Source organism: Rousettus aegyptiacus, unplaced genomic scaffold (assembly GCF_014176215.1).
Source record: "Rousettus aegyptiacus isolate mRouAeg1 unplaced genomic scaffold, mRouAeg1.p scaffold_m13_p_1, whole genome shotgun sequence".
Lineage (NCBI taxonomy): Eukaryota > Metazoa > Chordata > Mammalia > Chiroptera > Pteropodidae > Rousettus > Rousettus aegyptiacus.
Window position 1 is genome coordinate 12,879,130 of NW_023416284.1, and position 17,151 is coordinate 12,896,280.

Sequence of the window (17,151 nt, forward strand, 5' to 3'; positions counted from 1 at the left end):
AGAAGGGCCCTTACGGGAAAAGCAGGGGCAGCCCCTAGGGTGCACTCAGCATTGTCCTGGGAAGATTAGGGAGGTTGGTGGGAACGGGGTAGGGTAGCCGCAAAGCTGTCGGGGAGGCCAGGGCATGGTTGATCTCACTGGAACCCAATTCTGTGCCCACCCCCAAGCCCGATATCCCCCAGCTCACCCGGACATGCTCTTCCCACCATGCTCCAGCCTCAGAGAAGACCCCCTCATTCATGCACTGCCCGAGCTGGACCCCTGAGAGCCTCCTCGACTCCTCCCTCAGCCTCATAGCCCATTGGGACCTTCATCCAGACGCTCAGGGCTCCCAACACCTTCCAGGCCTGCCCACTGACCGCCTAGCCACCCTCTGACCCCTATGGCCTTCTTGATCCTCCCCTCCCTGCTCCGACACTGTCCAGCGCAGTCTCCACCAGCAGCCCTTCTTGTCTTGTTCCGGCGCGCCCTGTTTCAGATCCCGCGTGGCTCCCCACTGCCCTCAGCATAAAGCCCTGGCCCCTGAGTCTGGCATTCACGGCCTCTAGCCTCATCTCTATCCATCTCCCTGTGCCCTCCATCATCAGCTTCCCATCACTCAGAACTGTTCGCCACCTTCCCAGGCACTCTCTACCCCTGTTGCATCAGCTAGCGGTCCCCTCCCTGGGGGACGCTTTCCTGACAGCCTTTCCGGGATGCTCAGGCACCACTGTTCCAGTCCCCCTGCCTCCCTCACCCAGGCTGGCCCACTGCTCACGCGCACCTCTGTCGCTCGTCACCCTTTATCATTAACTGTCCTGCACTGGGCTCCTTCCAAGCTGAACGGACTCATCCCCAGCTGCCGGGTAAGTGACCCCTCGTCGCCCCCTGGTGGCCACATGGGGAAAATTCTTGGGCTTCGCTGAACAGGATGGTGAGGTTGATCATTGAGCACCCACTGGGTTCCAGACACTGGGCTAGGTATTTGATATGCATCAGCTCAATGAATGAATCCGCATGATCAATCCTTGGGACAGGTGCCATTGCTCCCATTTTACAAAAGGAGAAACCACGGCTCAGAAGCCAGTGAGTGCCCCAATGCCATCCAGCTAGTAGCTGGTGCCAGGACTCAAACCAGGGTCTGCTTGATTCGCAGCCATGTTCTTCCCCCTGTGGAGAAGGGGACAGGGTGGAGGGAAGGGCAGCGCCATGGGGAAGAAGCCACGGCTGGTGGTCACGGAGCCCGTGGTGTGGCCTTGGAGGTGCCCCTGGACCCAGTGGCTCTGACGGGCCGGGGTGGTGGTGGTGAACAGGCTTCCCCCTCCAGCTTGGTACCACTGAGATCCGCCTGGGGTGGATCTGCGCAGGGTTCATGCAAAGCCAGGTCCAACTCTGGGTACAATAGCGATAAATAGAATTTATTTTGTACAACTGTTACCGACACACACACACGGCCATGGGGGCTTCCAAAACGGGTGTTGGGGCTGGAAGGCTGGCCTTTGGCATGGCTCCTAAAAAGTGTGGACAGACACACACAAGGATGTGGACTCACAGCGGCTGTGCCTGGCCGCCCCCTCTGTGGGGGTGGGGGGCGGGGCAAAGGCGAGGCCTCTGTCTCTAGGCCAGCCAAGACCCCTTGGCCTGGGGTGACCAGAAACACGGGATGGCAGGGGTGAAGCTGGGTGCTGGCTGAGGAGCCAGGTAGGACCCCCTTTCCCCTGCAAGGGGGTCACTCGTCTGTCATGTGGAGGCAGTGGACAGGGCATCAGCAGATCCGTGGGAGAGTCCGAGGGTCCAGGAGGGGTGAAGGGCAGAGCCAGCTCCCTGCCCCTCAGTCCGCCTGGGGCCCCAGGGACCCAAGCAGCAGGGCAGGGTGATGGGAGGCCCCTGGGAGGGCATCCCCGTTCTGGGGCAGGTGCATGGAATCACAGTCTTCAGTGACCTCTGAAATAATCTTGTCCGTTTGTAGCAGAGGTGTCCAGAGAGGTGTCCCAGAGTCACATGGCAGAACCCTCACTGGAAGCCAGGACTCCGGACTGCGGCCCGGTACACATTCCATGTACGCTCTAGTGAATCTCAGTCTCCCCCTCCCGGGGGGGCACCGAGGTGTGATGGAGGGCCCAGGTGGGGGCAAGCCAGGCCTGGTGTCTTGCTTCGACTGACGACCCCCTGGGCCAGCCCAGCCCCAACCCTGGGGAATGGGGATGATGCCAGCAGCGTCCCCGATCCCAGGCCTGGATGGCTCCGCCCTGCAGAGACCACCCAGACAGTGGGCCGAGGGGAGGGCTGGGGAGACAGGGGGCAGCCCACAGGCTGGTACTGGCTTTAGGGGCAGAGGTCCTGTCTGCCTGGATTTGACACAGCATCTTCACCTTGTGCTTCTGCGACCTCACCTGCAGGGTAAAGGGAGATGGAGATACCACAAAGCAGGCACACGGAGCCACCCTTTGGGTTCCAGGCTCTGGGTCTTTCCATCCCACTGGGAATCCCCCAGACCCCTCTCTCCCAGGAATTCCAAGTCCCTTTCAGGCTCTCATGAAATCCTCCCAGCAACCCATGAGCAGAGGTGAGGCGGCATTTATTAGCCTCATTGCCCAGATATGGAAACTGAGGCCCAGAAAGGGGCCAAAGATCTGCCCAAGTCACCCAGCATCTGAGTGGCAAAGGATTTGAACCCAGATACAAAGCTCTTAGCCCAGAGAGCGGGGAGAGGAACAGGGAGGAGCTGGCCCACGCCCCTGCCCACTGCCGCCCTTGCCCCACCCAACAGAAGCTGAGGGCGGGGTCTGACCTGCTCAGTCACCTTCCGAGGGGAGCCTGGCTAACAGCCCTGCACAGACAGAGAATGGCGACGAGGCAGGGGACAGGACAGATGGTGACATGGAGCAGGAGACACAGGCAAGCAGAAGTCACCGGCTGTGCCCAGGCCCGGGGAGCCCCGCCCCTCCTGGCCCGGGGGACACCTCTCGGTCTAGTCCCCACCCCTGGCTCCCTCCAGGGGCTGCGTGTACCAGCTGGGGTGTGTGCTGCTCAGCCGCTTCCAGCTGGATCTTGATCTCTGGACATGCGGGGTCCCCCGACTTGCCGGCATCTGGATGGGGTGACCGCGAGGGGCCTGGGGAAGGGGGCAGGAGGGAGCCACCTCGCTGGCTGCGGGGAGGCACCAGGGAGATGGGCATGGATGGGCAGCGGGCACTGGTGCTCCCCACCCCCGCCAAGTGCCTCCCTCAGGCGATCTCACCCCAACTCCTGTCGTTACCTCCCCGTCATCCTCCAAGACCTTTCCAGAAGCCACCAGCGTTCCAAGCCACCCGATCGCCTTAAGTCGGGTAATGACCCACCCGCTGCCTCCCACGTCACAGCCCCACCACCTGGGGCGTGGGAAGTGGGCTCAGCGCTCTGTGCCTGGCCCTGTCCGCCTCCCACTGCCAGAGTGGCAGAGGAGGCTGCCCCCGGCCTGGTACCTGGCGAGCTGCCCCCGCTCGTGGTGCTGACACTGTCCTCCAGCCATGTGCTATAGATGAAGGAGTCCCGCTTGTGGGGTGTCCCCGAGGATGAGATGCTCTCCTGGGGATGAGGGGGGGCAGGAAGTGGGAGGTTAGCCCTCGTCCACGGCACAGGCTTGGCTCCCCTCCCCCGCCAAGCCCCCTCGGTCCCGCTTCAGTCTACGACCTCCCCCCACGGCCCCCCTGCAGAGAGGAGGGGGGCCCAGCCATGCCTGTGCCGGGGTGACCACGGGAGGACGGAGTGAGAACAGGCACACGCTACGTACTCCCACTCATTCATTCAACAAACATTCACTGATGTTCTCCTGGGCAAAGCCACGAGACGTTGCATACGGCCCCTGGCCTCAGATGGCTCAAAGTCTAGGAGGCGAGACAGGCTGTGAAGAGACTGTTATAATTCTGGACTCTACGCCCACTGGGCAGGGGTCTGCACTGCTCCCTGCCGTACCTGCAGCAGCTGGAACAGGACCTGGCCAGGAACAGGTGCCCACTAAATGTGTGCTAAATGAAAGAATGGCAACAGGGTGCTAAGGGCAAAGCCCAGGGGTCTATGAGAGTATGAAGAAAGGTTCCGAACCTACCCTGGGACTAGAAAATCAGGGAAGGCTTTCAAGAGGAGGTGATGGGAGGCTCAGCCAAGAAGGATAAGTAGGAGTCAGACAGACAAAGGGGAAGCAGGAGGCAGTAGAGGGTTCCAGACAGAGAAAATGGTACATGCAAAGGCCCAGAGGTAGAGTAAGCCTGGTACCTTTGGAGGTTAGCAAAGGAGTACAGAATGGTTGAGGTGGCAAGAGATGAGGCTGAGGCGGGAAGGAGGGAGGGAGTGACTAGATCGTCAACGGTCTTAGAGGTTGGGCTCTGTGCAGGGGCGCACTGGGGAGCCATGGCAGGCTTCAGAGTAAGGGGGGGTGCACTGGGGAGCCATGGCAGGCTTCTGCGTTACTCCTTCGGGCTGGGTCCCTGATCGCATCTCCGCAACACCCAGGCTCCTGCTTCTACCCAGAGCGTCTCCAGGGACCAAAGAGCCCCCCCTCCAGGCCAGCACGCAGCACCCCCAATCCCTGGGGGGGCCTCTCACCAGGCCTGTGTCGTCCCCGTCCACACCCTCCGTCTCCTCCACCACGCTGGCGAAGCTGCTGGCACTGGACGAGGAGCGGGAGAAGTCCTTCAGCACTTCTGCTCTCTGGGCTGCAGTCTCCGCTCTGCCACAGACAGCGTCCCATCAGGCCGCACCCACGCAGGACCCCTCCTGGGCCAAGAGCCAGTCCCGGCCCAGGAAGGCCCGTCCGCATCCAGCCTAACACCTTGGGGGTTGCTTTACAGCTCCCTAGGCCTCGGCGCCTCCTCTCGCCACTGCCCTTCCTAAAACGTGGATCTGATCATGTCCCTCCCCTGCTCAAAACCCTCTCGTGACTCTTCATCTCCCCAGGTAAAGCCTAGCTTCCTTGACTCGGCACTCAACGACTATTAATAATACAGCCACCTAGCGCACATTCTCTCTGTGCCAGGCACTGCTCTAAATGCCTTCCCCTGAGTTATGTCATTGCTATCATTATTAGACCCATCTTACAGATGAGGAGACATGGAGGCACCGAGCAGCACACAGCCAAGTCTCCCAGGTGCATGTGGGAGAACAGGCAGGACCCAGGCCTTGCGGCTTCGTGTCTGCCCGCTTAACCCTCTCACAGTTTTGTTCCATGCTCGGGCCCTTTGTGTCTCCTGCCTGGAGTCTCACACTCCCCTTCAAACCCCCAAAAGCAAAATCACCTTTCGGAAGTCAGCCGAGGGCCCTCTACTCGGGGAGGCCCTCCCTGACTCCTCGTCCTATGCTAGGTGACCTCCCCACTCTGGGCCCTGCATGCCTGGTCTCTCGCCATCCCCGGGGCCCTTTCCTGCTTCTCTGTCTACCTGCCTGACTCCTCAGCCTGGGCTTAGTCCTCCCGACACCCCCAGAGCCAGCACGGAGGGGGCTCAGCCAATGAACGCTGGATGGAAGAGCAGCCCGCGTCCACTCCGGTCCCTGCCCCAGCCTCTCCACGTGGGCCTGGCCCCTCGCTCGGCCCCAATGCACTACCCACCCTCTAGCCCCCCGGCATGCCGCAGGGCCTTTGAACTGGCCATGCTTCTTACTTGGAACTCTCTTCCCTCTGCCGGGCCAGTCCTGCACGGCTGACTCCTCGCTCAGGCCTCAATTCAAACCTCACCCTTTCGTTGATGCCATCCCTGAGCATCCATCCAAACAACCCCCCCCCCACCCTGGTCCCAGGCATTCTTCATCACACCTCCACTTCGTTTTCCTACACATATCACTATCTGGAAATAGCTTGTTAGGTTATGCCACAGGGCTCCTGCCTCATGGAGTGTCTGTCACTCCATGAGGCAGGGGCCCTGTATGCCCAGGTCACCACCATATTCCAGAGCTTGGCAGCAGGTGTGTGTCAAAAGAGGACCTGAGAGAGTGCCCAGGCCTCCCCGATGCCCCGGCGTGGCAGTGCCAATGCTGTGGGCAGCCCCAAGCCCCAGGGGGATGGAAAAGACGAGCCTACCACCCCCGAGCTCCTGGCCCAGTGTGCTCTGAGCCCCAACCTGTTCTTGGTCGTGGGCATCTCTGGGGAGCTCTGAGTAGAGGAGTTCTCCGACTTGGGCTCCTGCGAGACGTGTCCGCTGTCTGGGGTCTTCTGGCCAGCCGGGGGACTCTCCCTGCGGGGCACATGGGGATAGCGGGGGGATTGAGCACCAAGCCTGGCATCAAGGACAGAATGAGGCCCAGGTGGGGACAGGAGGTCATGGGCACCTCCTGCCTCATACTCATCTATGCCCTCAGGGGCCAACCCCTGCAGCTCCCCGGCCAGGCCTGCATGGGCAGCGTGGAGCACCTATGTAAGATAGGACACCCCCAAGTCCTCCTCTCCACGGGAGCAGGTGTAACTGTCCCCCATGGTGCACCAGGAAACTGGAGTCCACAGATGGGAAGGAACCTGCTCAGGGATGAACAGCCAGGGTGTGGCGAGGCCAAGACCTGAACCAAGATTTGTGGGATTCTGGGCCATGAGGACGGTGCCGGCACCACTCCGAGTCCCAGTGCGCCCACCACCCTGCTTCGCATGCACTGCAGTGCACCCTGCGGCACCCCCGTGCTGGTGGTTATGTTCTTATTCTCGTTTTTCAGATTGACACAGTGAGGCTCAGAGACGTATAGTAACTTTCCCAAGGTCACACAGCCCCCGTGTTGGTAAAGACAGGATTCACGCTCAGGAACTATCCTCTGCTTCCTAGGGGCTGCCCTGCTGTTAGGACGGTGTGCTGCCGGCCCCTGTTCTCACAGATGCACCCCCAGACCCCCACGAACCAGGCCGGAAATCCCAGCTCTGCTCCTCACCGCTGTGTGACTTGGTTGGGTAAGCCCCTGAGTAAGCCCTCTGACCTACGGCACCCTGATGAGCCAGGTGTGAGACCCAGGGAAGCCGGCAGAGAGGCTGAGTGGATGAAAACGGTTCGTGAGAGCGGACGAGCGGGCCCTGGTGCCTGGCGCACAGCTGTCGCTGTGGGGGACAGAGAGGCAGAAGGGTGGGCACTCCCTCCCACCTGTTTTGCCTGGCCACTGAACGGTGGTCGGGGAGGGAGTCAGAGGGGACCCAGACCCAGCTCTACCCACCTTTTCTCCTGCACCTCCTGTATGTTCTCGATGCCGATGGCACTGCTGCGGCGTGAGCCGAAAGGGCCCGACTTCTTCCTCGTGGGGCTCTTCCCCGGGACAATCAGGGACTGCAGGGAGAGGCCCAAACTCAGTGCCCACCTGCCCGGGAGCCCTGGCGCCCCCTGCATGCCACCGTGGGCCCTGCTGCCCTAGGCCCCGAAGCAGAGGCAACGAGCAAGAAAGAATGAAAGAAAATGTCCATCTCCAGAGGCAATTTACAGAGAGAGAAACGGCCCCGTGAGGGCAAGGGCCCCCCACCCCACCCGAGATCGCAAGGCAGGGCTGGGCCCAAGGGGTCCCGGGCCACTCTGGGCTGAGATGGGGGAGGCTGAGTCCTCAGAATGAATGCTCCCTCTCCGCCCTCCAGGGCTTCATGGGACCTGCAGCCTAAGGGCAGTGGGGAGCGAGCCCTTATAGTGACCCAAGCCCTGGCCCCAGGCCAGCCCTGCCCTGCCGCAGAATCTCTGCGGCTGCAGGAGGTTCTGAGCCAGCATCGCAGATGCCCCCAGTTTCCACATACACTAGGGTAGGATTCCCCAGGCACCAGAAGCATGCCCCCAGCTTCTCTGGGGGTCAGGAAGGTGGGCCCCAGGGAGGGATGGAGGGGCAGGAACCCCCAGGCCCGTTCATGGTGGAGAGGGGAGTCAGGGCAGAGGAGAGGGATGATGCTTCATGCAGAACCGGCGATATTGGGGGACGTGCAGCTGGGCATAGGGTCTTTGGGTACCAGGTCCTGGCAGGGACTGGGCCAGGGTCTCAGGGGCCAGGGCAGGGCCAGAAGCCCCTGGCAGGGGGCACTGGCTCTGGCACGGGTACCAGGCCCCAAAGCGGGTGCTGAGTGCCATCGGAGCTGCTGGCGCTCTGTCCTGCACACCCTGTCCTGGGGAAAGGGGGGGGGGCAACGTCCCCAATATGGCCTCCGTCCTGAGAGCGAGCAGAGAACAGCACGTGCAGGCAGCCTCCAGAGCCGGTGCGCCCGCGGGTGACAACCTCTTCCACGGTTCCTATGCCTATGGCACTGCCCCGGCGTCCGAATCTACTCGAACTTTTCCCAGGAATAAGCAATGACTGGCAAGCAGCAAAGGACAGACAGACACAGAGAGAGTCAGAGAGAGATAAGGGGAAGGGGAGACATAGAGAGGTGAGATGCGGGAAGGAGGGAAAGACAGACAGAGAGAAATGAAGAAGAGAGTAGGGCAGGGGTTTGGAAGAGAGGACGACAAGGCCGAGGAAGGGAAGGAGAGAAGAGGCAGGGGGAGAGACGGAGAGATTGGCAAACAGATTTACGCAGAGACGGGGCGCGAGCGAGGGGCACGGGGTGAAATACGGACCGACAGACGCGGTGCCGGGCCCGGGGGATGAGGCACATGCAGAAACGGGAAGCGGGGGAGGAGGAGGAAGAGGCAAAGGAGAGAACGGTGGGCAGGAGGAGGAGGGGGAGAGGGCGTGAAACAGGTGCCGGAGGAGAGAGTGGATACATACGTGTGAGAAGGCGGAGAGAGGCCGAGGGCACGAGAAGGGGGGGGAGAGAAAGAGCCGGAAAAACAGAGAAAGGGGAGAGAGTAAAGGGAAGAGGAAGCAATGTGAAAAGAGGGGAGCATTGTGCAAAAACAAAACAGAAATGGGTCTGGTTACTGCCAAGGTGGGTGCTGCTGGCCGGGCCCTGTCCCAGGGGCCCTCCACAGCCACCCACAGGAGGCTGGGCCACTCCGGGCAAGGAAGGGAGTGGCTTGTAAATCTGGGTCGGGGGGCCTGCTTCTCCAGTGACAGTGGTCTTGGTGACTGCTGGACAGCAGAGGACCTGCCTTCCTTCCCTGGCCAGGCCAGATCATGGGGCAGAAACTGGGGGTGTGTGGGGGGGGTATCCCTCCTGCCACAAGGGACACAGCCTCACAGCACTGAGCACAGTCAATAAATGATTGGCATGCAGCAGTCAATAAATGATTGATGGAGGGAGAGAGGGCGGGAGGGAGGGATAAGGAAGAAGGATGGATGGGGGGAGGTGGGAACAGAGCATTGGGTGCAGTGCCTGAGGTGGCCACTAGGTGGCAGAAAGCATATAGGCTCACGATTCAAGGCCATGTCCACCCTGTGACCACACACCCTCTGTGTATTAGTAGCAGAATCCCACAGAGCCTGGCATACAGTTAGTAATCACACAGTAGGTGGTCACTCAGGAGATGCTCACACAGAAGCCCAATTCCTGACACACAACAGGTAGCCACAATCACAGAGGCCCTGGCACACGGCAGATGCTCACATAACAGCCTAGGGCCTGACACACAGAGGTAGATGTTCACAGTATATGCTCACGCAACAGCTCGTTTCCTGACAGAATGAGTATCCACTGATATCCAGGCTTAGCACACGTCATGCGCTCATTCAGCAGTCAATTTCCTGACATGTAGAAGGTTCTCACACAGCAGCCCGGGGCTAGGCACACAGTAAGTGCTTGCAGAGTTTAGGCCCACACAACAGCCCAGGACCTGACACACAGCAGGTGCTCACAAAAACTCGGGGCCAGGTCTACAGTAGATGCTCACAGAGTACATGTCCATACAGCAACCCAGGTCCTGGCACACAGTAGGTCCCCATGAGCATCTCAGAGCCAGGCATACAGCAGGTATTCACACAGAAATCCAGGTCCTGATACGCAGTGCGTGCCCACAGCCTGACACAAAGTAGGTGCTCCCAGAAACTAAAGGCTTGACAGTAGGTGCCCATACAGCAGTCCAATTCCCAGCACACGATAGACAGTAGATGCTCAGCTCAGTAAGGAATGTGATACAGAGGCTGCCCCAGAGGAAGTCACACCTGAATAAGGGGCCAGGAGCTGGGGAGGGGAGAGGAGCTGGGAAGGAGGCTGCTGGCTCTCAGCATTCCAGTGTCATGGCCTGGGGACTTGGCCCTCATGGGGAGCAGTGGCTAGACTGGGTCTAGAGCCCAGGATGGGCGACCCTGAGACACCATGGCGACGGGGGCAGGTGGGGCCAGGCCTCGCAGGCAGGGGAGAGCTGAGGGCCCCCGGGGGAGGGCACTCACTATTCCAGCCGCCTTGGCCAGGTCAGGGTTGTTGGGTGTAAAGCTCCCGCTGTGGCTAGTGGACACGGTGTTGGGCTTCTTGTTGCTTAGTCCCATGGCATCCATGGACTGGCTGCGGCTCCGGATGACCCTCTGCGAAGGTGGGGATGGGGTAGAGGAGGCACAGGCTTCATGAGCCCCTCACCTTGGGGAAACCTAGGAGCCCAGGCATCTGGTCACTTCCCACCCAGGCCACTCTGTGTGTCCATTCCTGTGAGGCCACATGAGAGTCAGGTCCACATGGTGCCAAGGGCAGTTTGGGCCTTGGCTCTGCCACCGACTTACTGGGTGACCTTGGGCAAGACACTTCACCCCTGAGGCTCTGAGCCTCTCATGTGATTGTTGTGAGGAATGCACAAAATCCTGGGTCATGGCCAAAAGCATGCACAGAGAGCCCTCAGAAACTTTGGTTTCTTCCTTTTAGGAAGGCTTCTTAAAGCTTTTTTCTTCTTTTTCTTCCCTCCCTCCCTTGCTTTTTTCAGCCGGTCTATGCTGAATGCTCACTAGGGCCAGCTACCGGGCATTAGCGCTCTCGCTGAATTCCCCCTGTGAGGTAGACCACGCCCATTTTCCTCGTGCGGAAGCAGAGGTGAGTCTGGAACCCACACGCCCAACCCAAACCCTTAACTGTGGGCTCTGCTGCCTCTGAGAAATTCTGTGACCTAATCCAGGTCCGACGTCCAGTACCCACCAGATGTGGGACCCCTGGAGCCCTCCCTCAGAGAAGACGCCCCCGACCCATGCTCGCCCCACCCACTCCTGGCTCCTCAGGCCTCTTTCTCAGAGACGGGTCTGTTGGCTTCAGTCCAGGGCGGGCCTGAGAAGCTGGGCTAATCCCCTCATGTGAACCCACATCTCCGGCTTTGTGGTTTGCCCAGGGTGAGGGTGGAGTCCCAACCGGCCTGGCTGAGCCCCTAGAGGATGGACAGTCCTCCTCTTGTGGGTAGAGGACACAGTGGCAAAGAAGCCGCTGCCTGGGGACCTGCCAGCCTGGGGGAGTCCAGGCCCCACCTGAGGAAAAACGAATCTGCTTTGCAAATAATTCCCAGCAATGACCTGAGTTGCCATTACCCTGACAGATAAACTGAGGCTCGGAGAACGATCAAGCTGGTAGGCGACAGAGCTGGGATTTGAGCACAGGGACTCTCTACAGTTAACACTAAGCGAAAACTGGAGACAGCCAGGGTGGGTGGAACTGGCTAAAGGTCATACAGGCCAGGTCTCACGCCCCTTCCAGGGCCTGTTTCTTTACCTCCATCAGGACAGAGGCCTCCTCCTTTCTTTTCCACCTGCTAACCTGGCAGCCACCACCCTCGCTCGGTACCAGAGGGTGCCAACCTTCAGCGTAACTCCCGGGCAGACTCCGCCCCCAAGCTAGGCCCCGCCTCCAACCATTAACTCCTCCCAAGCCAGAGCCCCACCTTACGCTCCCAACTGCAAGCTCTACCCCAGGTACAGACCCACAGCTCCAAGTACAGCCCACCGTAAAGCCTAGGTCAACTCCGAGCCACACCCCCACCCTACTCCACCCCCAACGTGAGCCCGCCCCTAGCCACACCCCCACGCCTTGTTCCTAACCCCATCCCGACTCTGCTCCAGCCAGGTCCTTGCCCCTCTGCACCCAGGTGGGCCCGACCCTTCACCTTGAAAGACTCAAAGAAGCCGCCGCCACCGCCGCCGTTCTCCATCTTGTCCTCGTCGCCGCCCAGGCCCATCATAGACTGACTGTGGATGTGCAGTTCCTCGTAGAGCGTCTCCAGAAGGGCGGCCCGAGTCCGCTCCTGTGGGTCCGGGACAGGCGTCAGGGGAGACCCCAGTGATCAGCCCTTCGTCCCACAATTCCGATCCCCGCCACCTTCTCTGAGTGAGTGGGGAGTAGGCCTGGGCCCCGAAAACCTGTGCGGGCTTCGCTCAGGCCCCTCCAGAATCTCGCTTCATGTACTCCACTTCCCCGTTTTCCCCTCGCCCACAGAGGCCTCTGTGCCAGACTGCCCACCTCCGAGGCCCTCCCAGGCATCCCTCACACCCTAGAAATGCCTTCCGTTCTCTCCCTTGACTAGCCCTCCTCCTCCGTAAATCGGCATTTCCCCAAGCAGCCCTCCCTAAAGCCAAGGTCCGAACAAGGCTTTTCTCTCCCCCAGGGGCGGGGCTGAAATTCTAAGTTGTGGGGAGGGGCTCATCCTCACCTCCAGTTTGGCAAACTTCTCTGCCTTGTAGCAGGCATATTCAGCATTGATCAGCTTTGTCAGCAAAAATTCCTGGAACTCAGGCCCCTGGGAGCCCCCAGTGTGGAGGAGAGGAGAAAGGGGGTTCAGGCAAACACAGAGACAAGGGGCTGGGCCCGTGTGTTCTGGGGGGGCCATGGGTTGCCCTCTGCATTCCCAGGCACCTCCTTGGGGCTCAGCTCCCCAGCTCAGGCAACCATGAGGGGCCCCTGTGCCCTTCATGGGTGCCCACCACTCTGGAGAGCAAATGCCACAGAGGTAAGAGGCTGAGTCGGGGTTTCCTACTGCCTCAGTCTGGGGTTGCTGAAGCCAAGCCTCCACATGTGGTTTCCGAGAGATGAGAGAGAAGTGTGTCCCCCTAACATTTAGTGGAAGGAAGACTGTAATTGTCAAAAAGATAATAGAAATGAGGGAAATCCACAAGAGCCTGCTAGGAAAAGTATAAAACAATGAATTTATTCTGTGACTTTGTAAATAAAGGTCACGGTTTTTATCAAGATGGAGAGAAAAGCCAGGCCCCAGGTGTAGTTAGGAAAGCCCAGCTGCTCTGGCACACAGTGGGGCTTCAGGATGGCAAACTGTGTGCACCCCCTCGGCCCCCACCTACTTAGTCCTGCCCCTCACCTTCCTGAACACAGCGGGGTCCGGAAGCGGGGGCCCGAAGAAGGGCACGTCATCTCTGGCGGTGACAGAGACCTGGAAGGGAGAGCAGCAGTCCCTGTGGAGACCCCATACCAGCCAGAGACCCCTAATTCACCTCCCTGTCCTGCCCCATGCTAGGCACAGGGCCTGCCCCTTGGTCGAGGACGTTCGGTGACAAGGGATTGGGTGACTGACCCCCAGGATTCCAGCTCCTCCACCCTTGGCCCTGAACTAGAGTGATGGGAAGGAGGTGCAGGATCTCAGAAGTCATCAGGGATGGTTAATGAGGAGGTGGCTAACTTTGGGGCATAGAGAGGACCGGCTAGGAATCCATCGTTGGAGTGAGAAGGAGTTTAGGGTGCTCAGGACAGGCCCCCTGCAGTTGGGGAAACTGAGGCTCGGAGAGGCCTCATAGTGAGGTGGGGCTAGGCCCTGGGAAGCTCTGAGATCACCCACCTTGTAGAGGGGGCCGTCGGGGCCGCCACCCTCGGCCTGCACCACCACGTAAGCGTGCAGGAAGTTGGAGGCAATCATGTCGGGTACGAAGGGCGTGTTCTCGTCCTGGAAAACCACGGCGACGATGTCGTTCCCGATGTGTCGCTTTCGCTGCAACTGAGCACAGGGCCACAGGCCTTCACGACTTGGCCAGAGCGGGGCCGCTGGGGGCAAAGGAGGGGGCCGCAGGGATGTGGGAGGGTCTGGGGTGGGCAGAGGGCATGGCTAAGGCTTTGCTTCCTCCCAAAAAAACGTGGTGAGAAACTTGTCTTTATTTTCATTTTCTTGGAATCCTGTGACAGATGAGGAAACCGAGGCCAAGAGAGGAGTGACTTGCAAGGCCCTACAGTAAGTGAGGGGACTCGAACCCAGGGCTCCTGGTCCCCAGGCCCTACCTCTCAGCCTTTCTCCTGTCTAAATACCCAGAACATATACTCATGTTGCTAAAATGAACAGAGACACTTATTAAAAGAAAATAAAATGACTCTTAAAAAGTAAGGAACACATATTTCCATTTTTCTCACATTACCGTTTTACCCCGCCAGGGTGGGGGTATGGGGTAAGGCAGACAGTCCTGCAGGAAGCTTAGGACAAGGTCACAGACTTCTGAGTTCGGCTCTCAGAACACGTCCTACACTTCCTCACGTCCAGGCCTTTGCAGAAGCCGGTCTCTCTACCTGGAACCATCCCCCCATTTCTCCCAGCTCCTTTGCAGCCTAAAAGGCACTTTGTTGTGAAACCTTTTCTGCCAAGTCGAAGTCCTCCCCCCATGTGACCCCACAATGGCCTTCACTCCCTGTAAAAATGCTAATATTTGTTGAGCTCTTGCTAGTACCAGATACTCTTCTAGCCGCTGTACATCCATCCTTCATTTATGCTCACCTATGAGGTAGGTGCCATTATTACCCCCATTTCACAGATGTGGAAACCGAGGCTTTCACGCATTGTAATGGCTGGTCTCCCCCGCCCCAGCTAGAGCCCATGCGTAGGGGGACTGGATCACTTCCATTTTCTATATCCGAGGGCCCACTGAGCCTGGTGTGGTGGACACTGGACAGACAGGTAGAGGGGACAGGAGGACGGGTGGAAGCAGGTGAGTGGGTGCCCAGGGTACCTGCTGGGTGTCCCCTTCTGTGTAGGGCAGCTTGGTGGACACGTGAAACATGATCTCCTTGTTGCGGAAGTTGCAGTACACCGACTCGGTCCCCGTCTGCCCGTGGGTCACGTCCAGGCCTCCTCGGAACCTGCCCCAGGCCCCCCAGGCCACAGTTTAGTCTCCAGCCCCAGCGAGGACTCCATGGGGCCAGGACAGGGGCTCCCTCCCTGCCCAAGGATGTGGGTCACACTGCACTCTGCTTATCCCACCCTAATGCTCACCCCTTAAAGTCCTGCAGTTTGACCTTCTGGCCAAGAAACTCGAGGAACTCCACGAAGGCGGGGCTTTCCTCATTTGTGCTGAAGAGTTCCTCCTCAGAGGTCTGGCGACACACAGAGGGCGTAGGTCATGGAACTGGAGTGCCTGAGCCGCCCGTTCCCCTCACCCCAAAAAGGCTGGAAGGAGGACCCCCTGGCAGCCCCTGAGTTCCTGGGAAACAGTCCCCTGGGGAGGTCCCAGATACCCCGTCAGGTGGGTGGGGGTGCAGGGAGGAGGTCGTGAGCACACCTGCCCCAGCTTCTGATAAATGACTCCGAACTTGAAGTTATTGCTGATAACGTGCTCGTCAAAGGTGACGATGAGCCGGGAAGCCTGGGGTAGAGGACAAGGGGTGAGACGGACTGCTGCCTCCAGTTGTTGTTCATCGCTCTTGTTACGCGCCAAGCACTACGCCTGGCACTGCATCATCTCACTTAATCCTCAGAACAAGCCTGCGACGGAGACACTCCTGCTGTCCACGTTTTAAAGATGAAGAAACCAAGGTTCGGAGCTTATGTAACTTGACTAAGGCCAACAGCTCGCACGTGGCCGAGCTGGGTCTTGAACGCAGGTCTGTTGAATTCCAGCGCTGAGCACTGCTCCTGAGTTCTGCCCGTGAACCCCTGCTCCATCTCCGCTCTGTAACACCCGGCTCCCTCCTCGGCTCCTCAGTAAACGCACCTCAGCATTCTACAACATGCCAAGTCCCACCAATTTGCGGTGGGACCCTGAGCTAGGTCCCCTCCTCACCTTGTGCCTTGCTTTCCTCTTCTGTAATAGAGATGGGATCTAATTTCTGAGGCCCCCTTCCTGCGGGGACCTTTCCTGGACCACGCCACCCCTCAGGGTCCACATCTTGCTCTAGAATTCAGTCAGAGCTACAAGGGTTTATACGTCTTTCAAGGCCCACTGCTTTTCAGGAAGCGTCCCTGGCTCGTGAAAGACTAAAGTCCCTACCACTTTTCCCACATGGTCACAGAGCCGCAAACCCAGCGCTCAGCACCGGAGCTGGAAATGCAGCTGCTCTCTGTGGGGCAGCATTTGTGGAGGTGCCCGTGTTAGTCTCTCACACCAGATCCCCTCTCTGGGGTCAGAAGGCAAGGCCAGTGGAGCTCCCTGGCCCAGGGGTACCGATTGCCCTTGGGAGGGCTCCCAAATGACACTAAGAGTTTTCAGAGGTAAGTAAAGCATTTCTCCAATGCAGACAAAACTAGGTTTAAATGCAGGCCATGATTATCTGCTATGCATCCTTGGGTAAGACACAGAAAATTTTCTGGGCCTCTGGTTTCTCTTCTGCAACCTGTAGACTTTTGCAGGATTGTTGTGAGGATTAAACGAGAGAATTTAGGAAAAATACTCTGTACACAGCAGCTGCCCAATAAATGCTCGGTCCCCTAGTTACCTACCCACCCCCAGTGAGCAGGAACCGGATCCGGCCATACCTTGGGGTAGAGCACAGGATAGAATCGATCCACATTCACATCTTCACATACCAGCTGCAGGAGGAGATAAGGGGGCATCTAAGGGTAGGGCTGGGAGGAGGGGGTGGGGCCTCTGGGCCTCCCAGGCCAAGGTCTGCAGGACAGCAGCAGAAAGGAGAGGGCATGACCAAGGCTGACGCAGGACTGTGGGCTCACTCCTGCTCAGAATGGGGTACAGGGAACTGAAGTACCAAAGGTACTCTACAGAGGGCCAAAAGCACACAGATAGGGGACAGGGCACCAGAACACATGGTGAGTGTGGTTGCCACGGGAACACACGAGAGGCAGGACCTCAGGGACAGGGCTGCAGCATACGGGGCCAGGACCTGGAGCTGCAGATGGCCGTGTGCCCACCTGGGGTGCCCAAGGGGGCCCAGCATGAGGAGCAGAGGCCTCACCTTTGCCATCTGGACCACGTTGGGGAACTCGGTGAGGCAGGAGATGGGGATGACATCATGGTACGTCCGGCACTTGGTCCTGGGAAGAAAAAGTCAACGGTGAGGGGCTAGGCGGTGGCAAAGGGAGACGGGAGCCCCTCCACACCAAGTAAGGCCCCAGGGAGGACCAGAGGTGAGGACGAGGGCCAAGCCTGGCTCAGCCTTGTGCAACCTCAGGCAAACCCCTGCCCCCC

The 17,151-nt window shown here is 59.3% G+C and overlaps 1 protein-coding gene across 8 annotated transcripts in view; it reads right to left on the reverse strand.

Moving 5' to 3' along the window:
- Positions 1 to 1,376: 1,376 nt before the first annotated feature.
- The window catches only part of LOC107513052 (RAP1 GTPase activating protein), a 62,970-nt gene continuing 47,195 nt past the window's right edge, over positions 1,377 to 17,151 (reverse strand). For 4 of the 8 annotated variants that reach the window (XM_036229760.1, XM_036229756.1, XM_036229738.1 and 1 more), the window contains 17 exons: positions 16,919 to 16,997; positions 16,482 to 16,535; positions 15,289 to 15,372; positions 15,003 to 15,103; positions 14,740 to 14,869; positions 13,587 to 13,742; positions 13,113 to 13,184; positions 12,450 to 12,536; positions 11,907 to 12,044; positions 10,225 to 10,356; positions 8,173 to 8,250; positions 7,141 to 7,250; positions 6,072 to 6,185; positions 4,564 to 4,687; positions 3,444 to 3,546; positions 2,991 to 3,094; positions 1,377 to 2,372 (listed from right to left, as the gene is read on the reverse strand). In XM_036229760.1, coding sequence (XP_036085653.1) covers positions 2,046 to 2,372; positions 2,991 to 3,094; positions 3,444 to 3,546; positions 4,564 to 4,687; positions 6,072 to 6,185; positions 7,141 to 7,250; positions 8,173 to 8,250; positions 10,225 to 10,356; positions 11,907 to 12,044; positions 12,450 to 12,536; positions 13,113 to 13,184; positions 13,587 to 13,742; positions 14,740 to 14,869; positions 15,003 to 15,103; positions 15,289 to 15,372; positions 16,482 to 16,535; positions 16,919 to 16,997 — 1,993 coding nt within the window. In that variant the 3' untranslated portion in view covers positions 1,377 to 2,045. Of the gene's footprint in view, positions 2,373 to 2,770; positions 2,810 to 2,990; positions 3,095 to 3,443; positions 3,547 to 4,563; positions 4,688 to 6,071; positions 6,186 to 7,140; positions 7,251 to 8,172; positions 8,251 to 10,224; positions 10,357 to 11,906; positions 12,045 to 12,449; positions 12,537 to 13,112; positions 13,185 to 13,586; positions 13,743 to 14,739; positions 14,870 to 15,002; positions 15,104 to 15,288; positions 15,373 to 16,481; positions 16,536 to 16,918; positions 16,998 to 17,151 lie in introns of all 8 variants that reach the window. The other 4 variants (XM_016149249.2, XM_016149247.2, XM_016149246.2 and 1 more) reach the window with 3 other exon arrangements.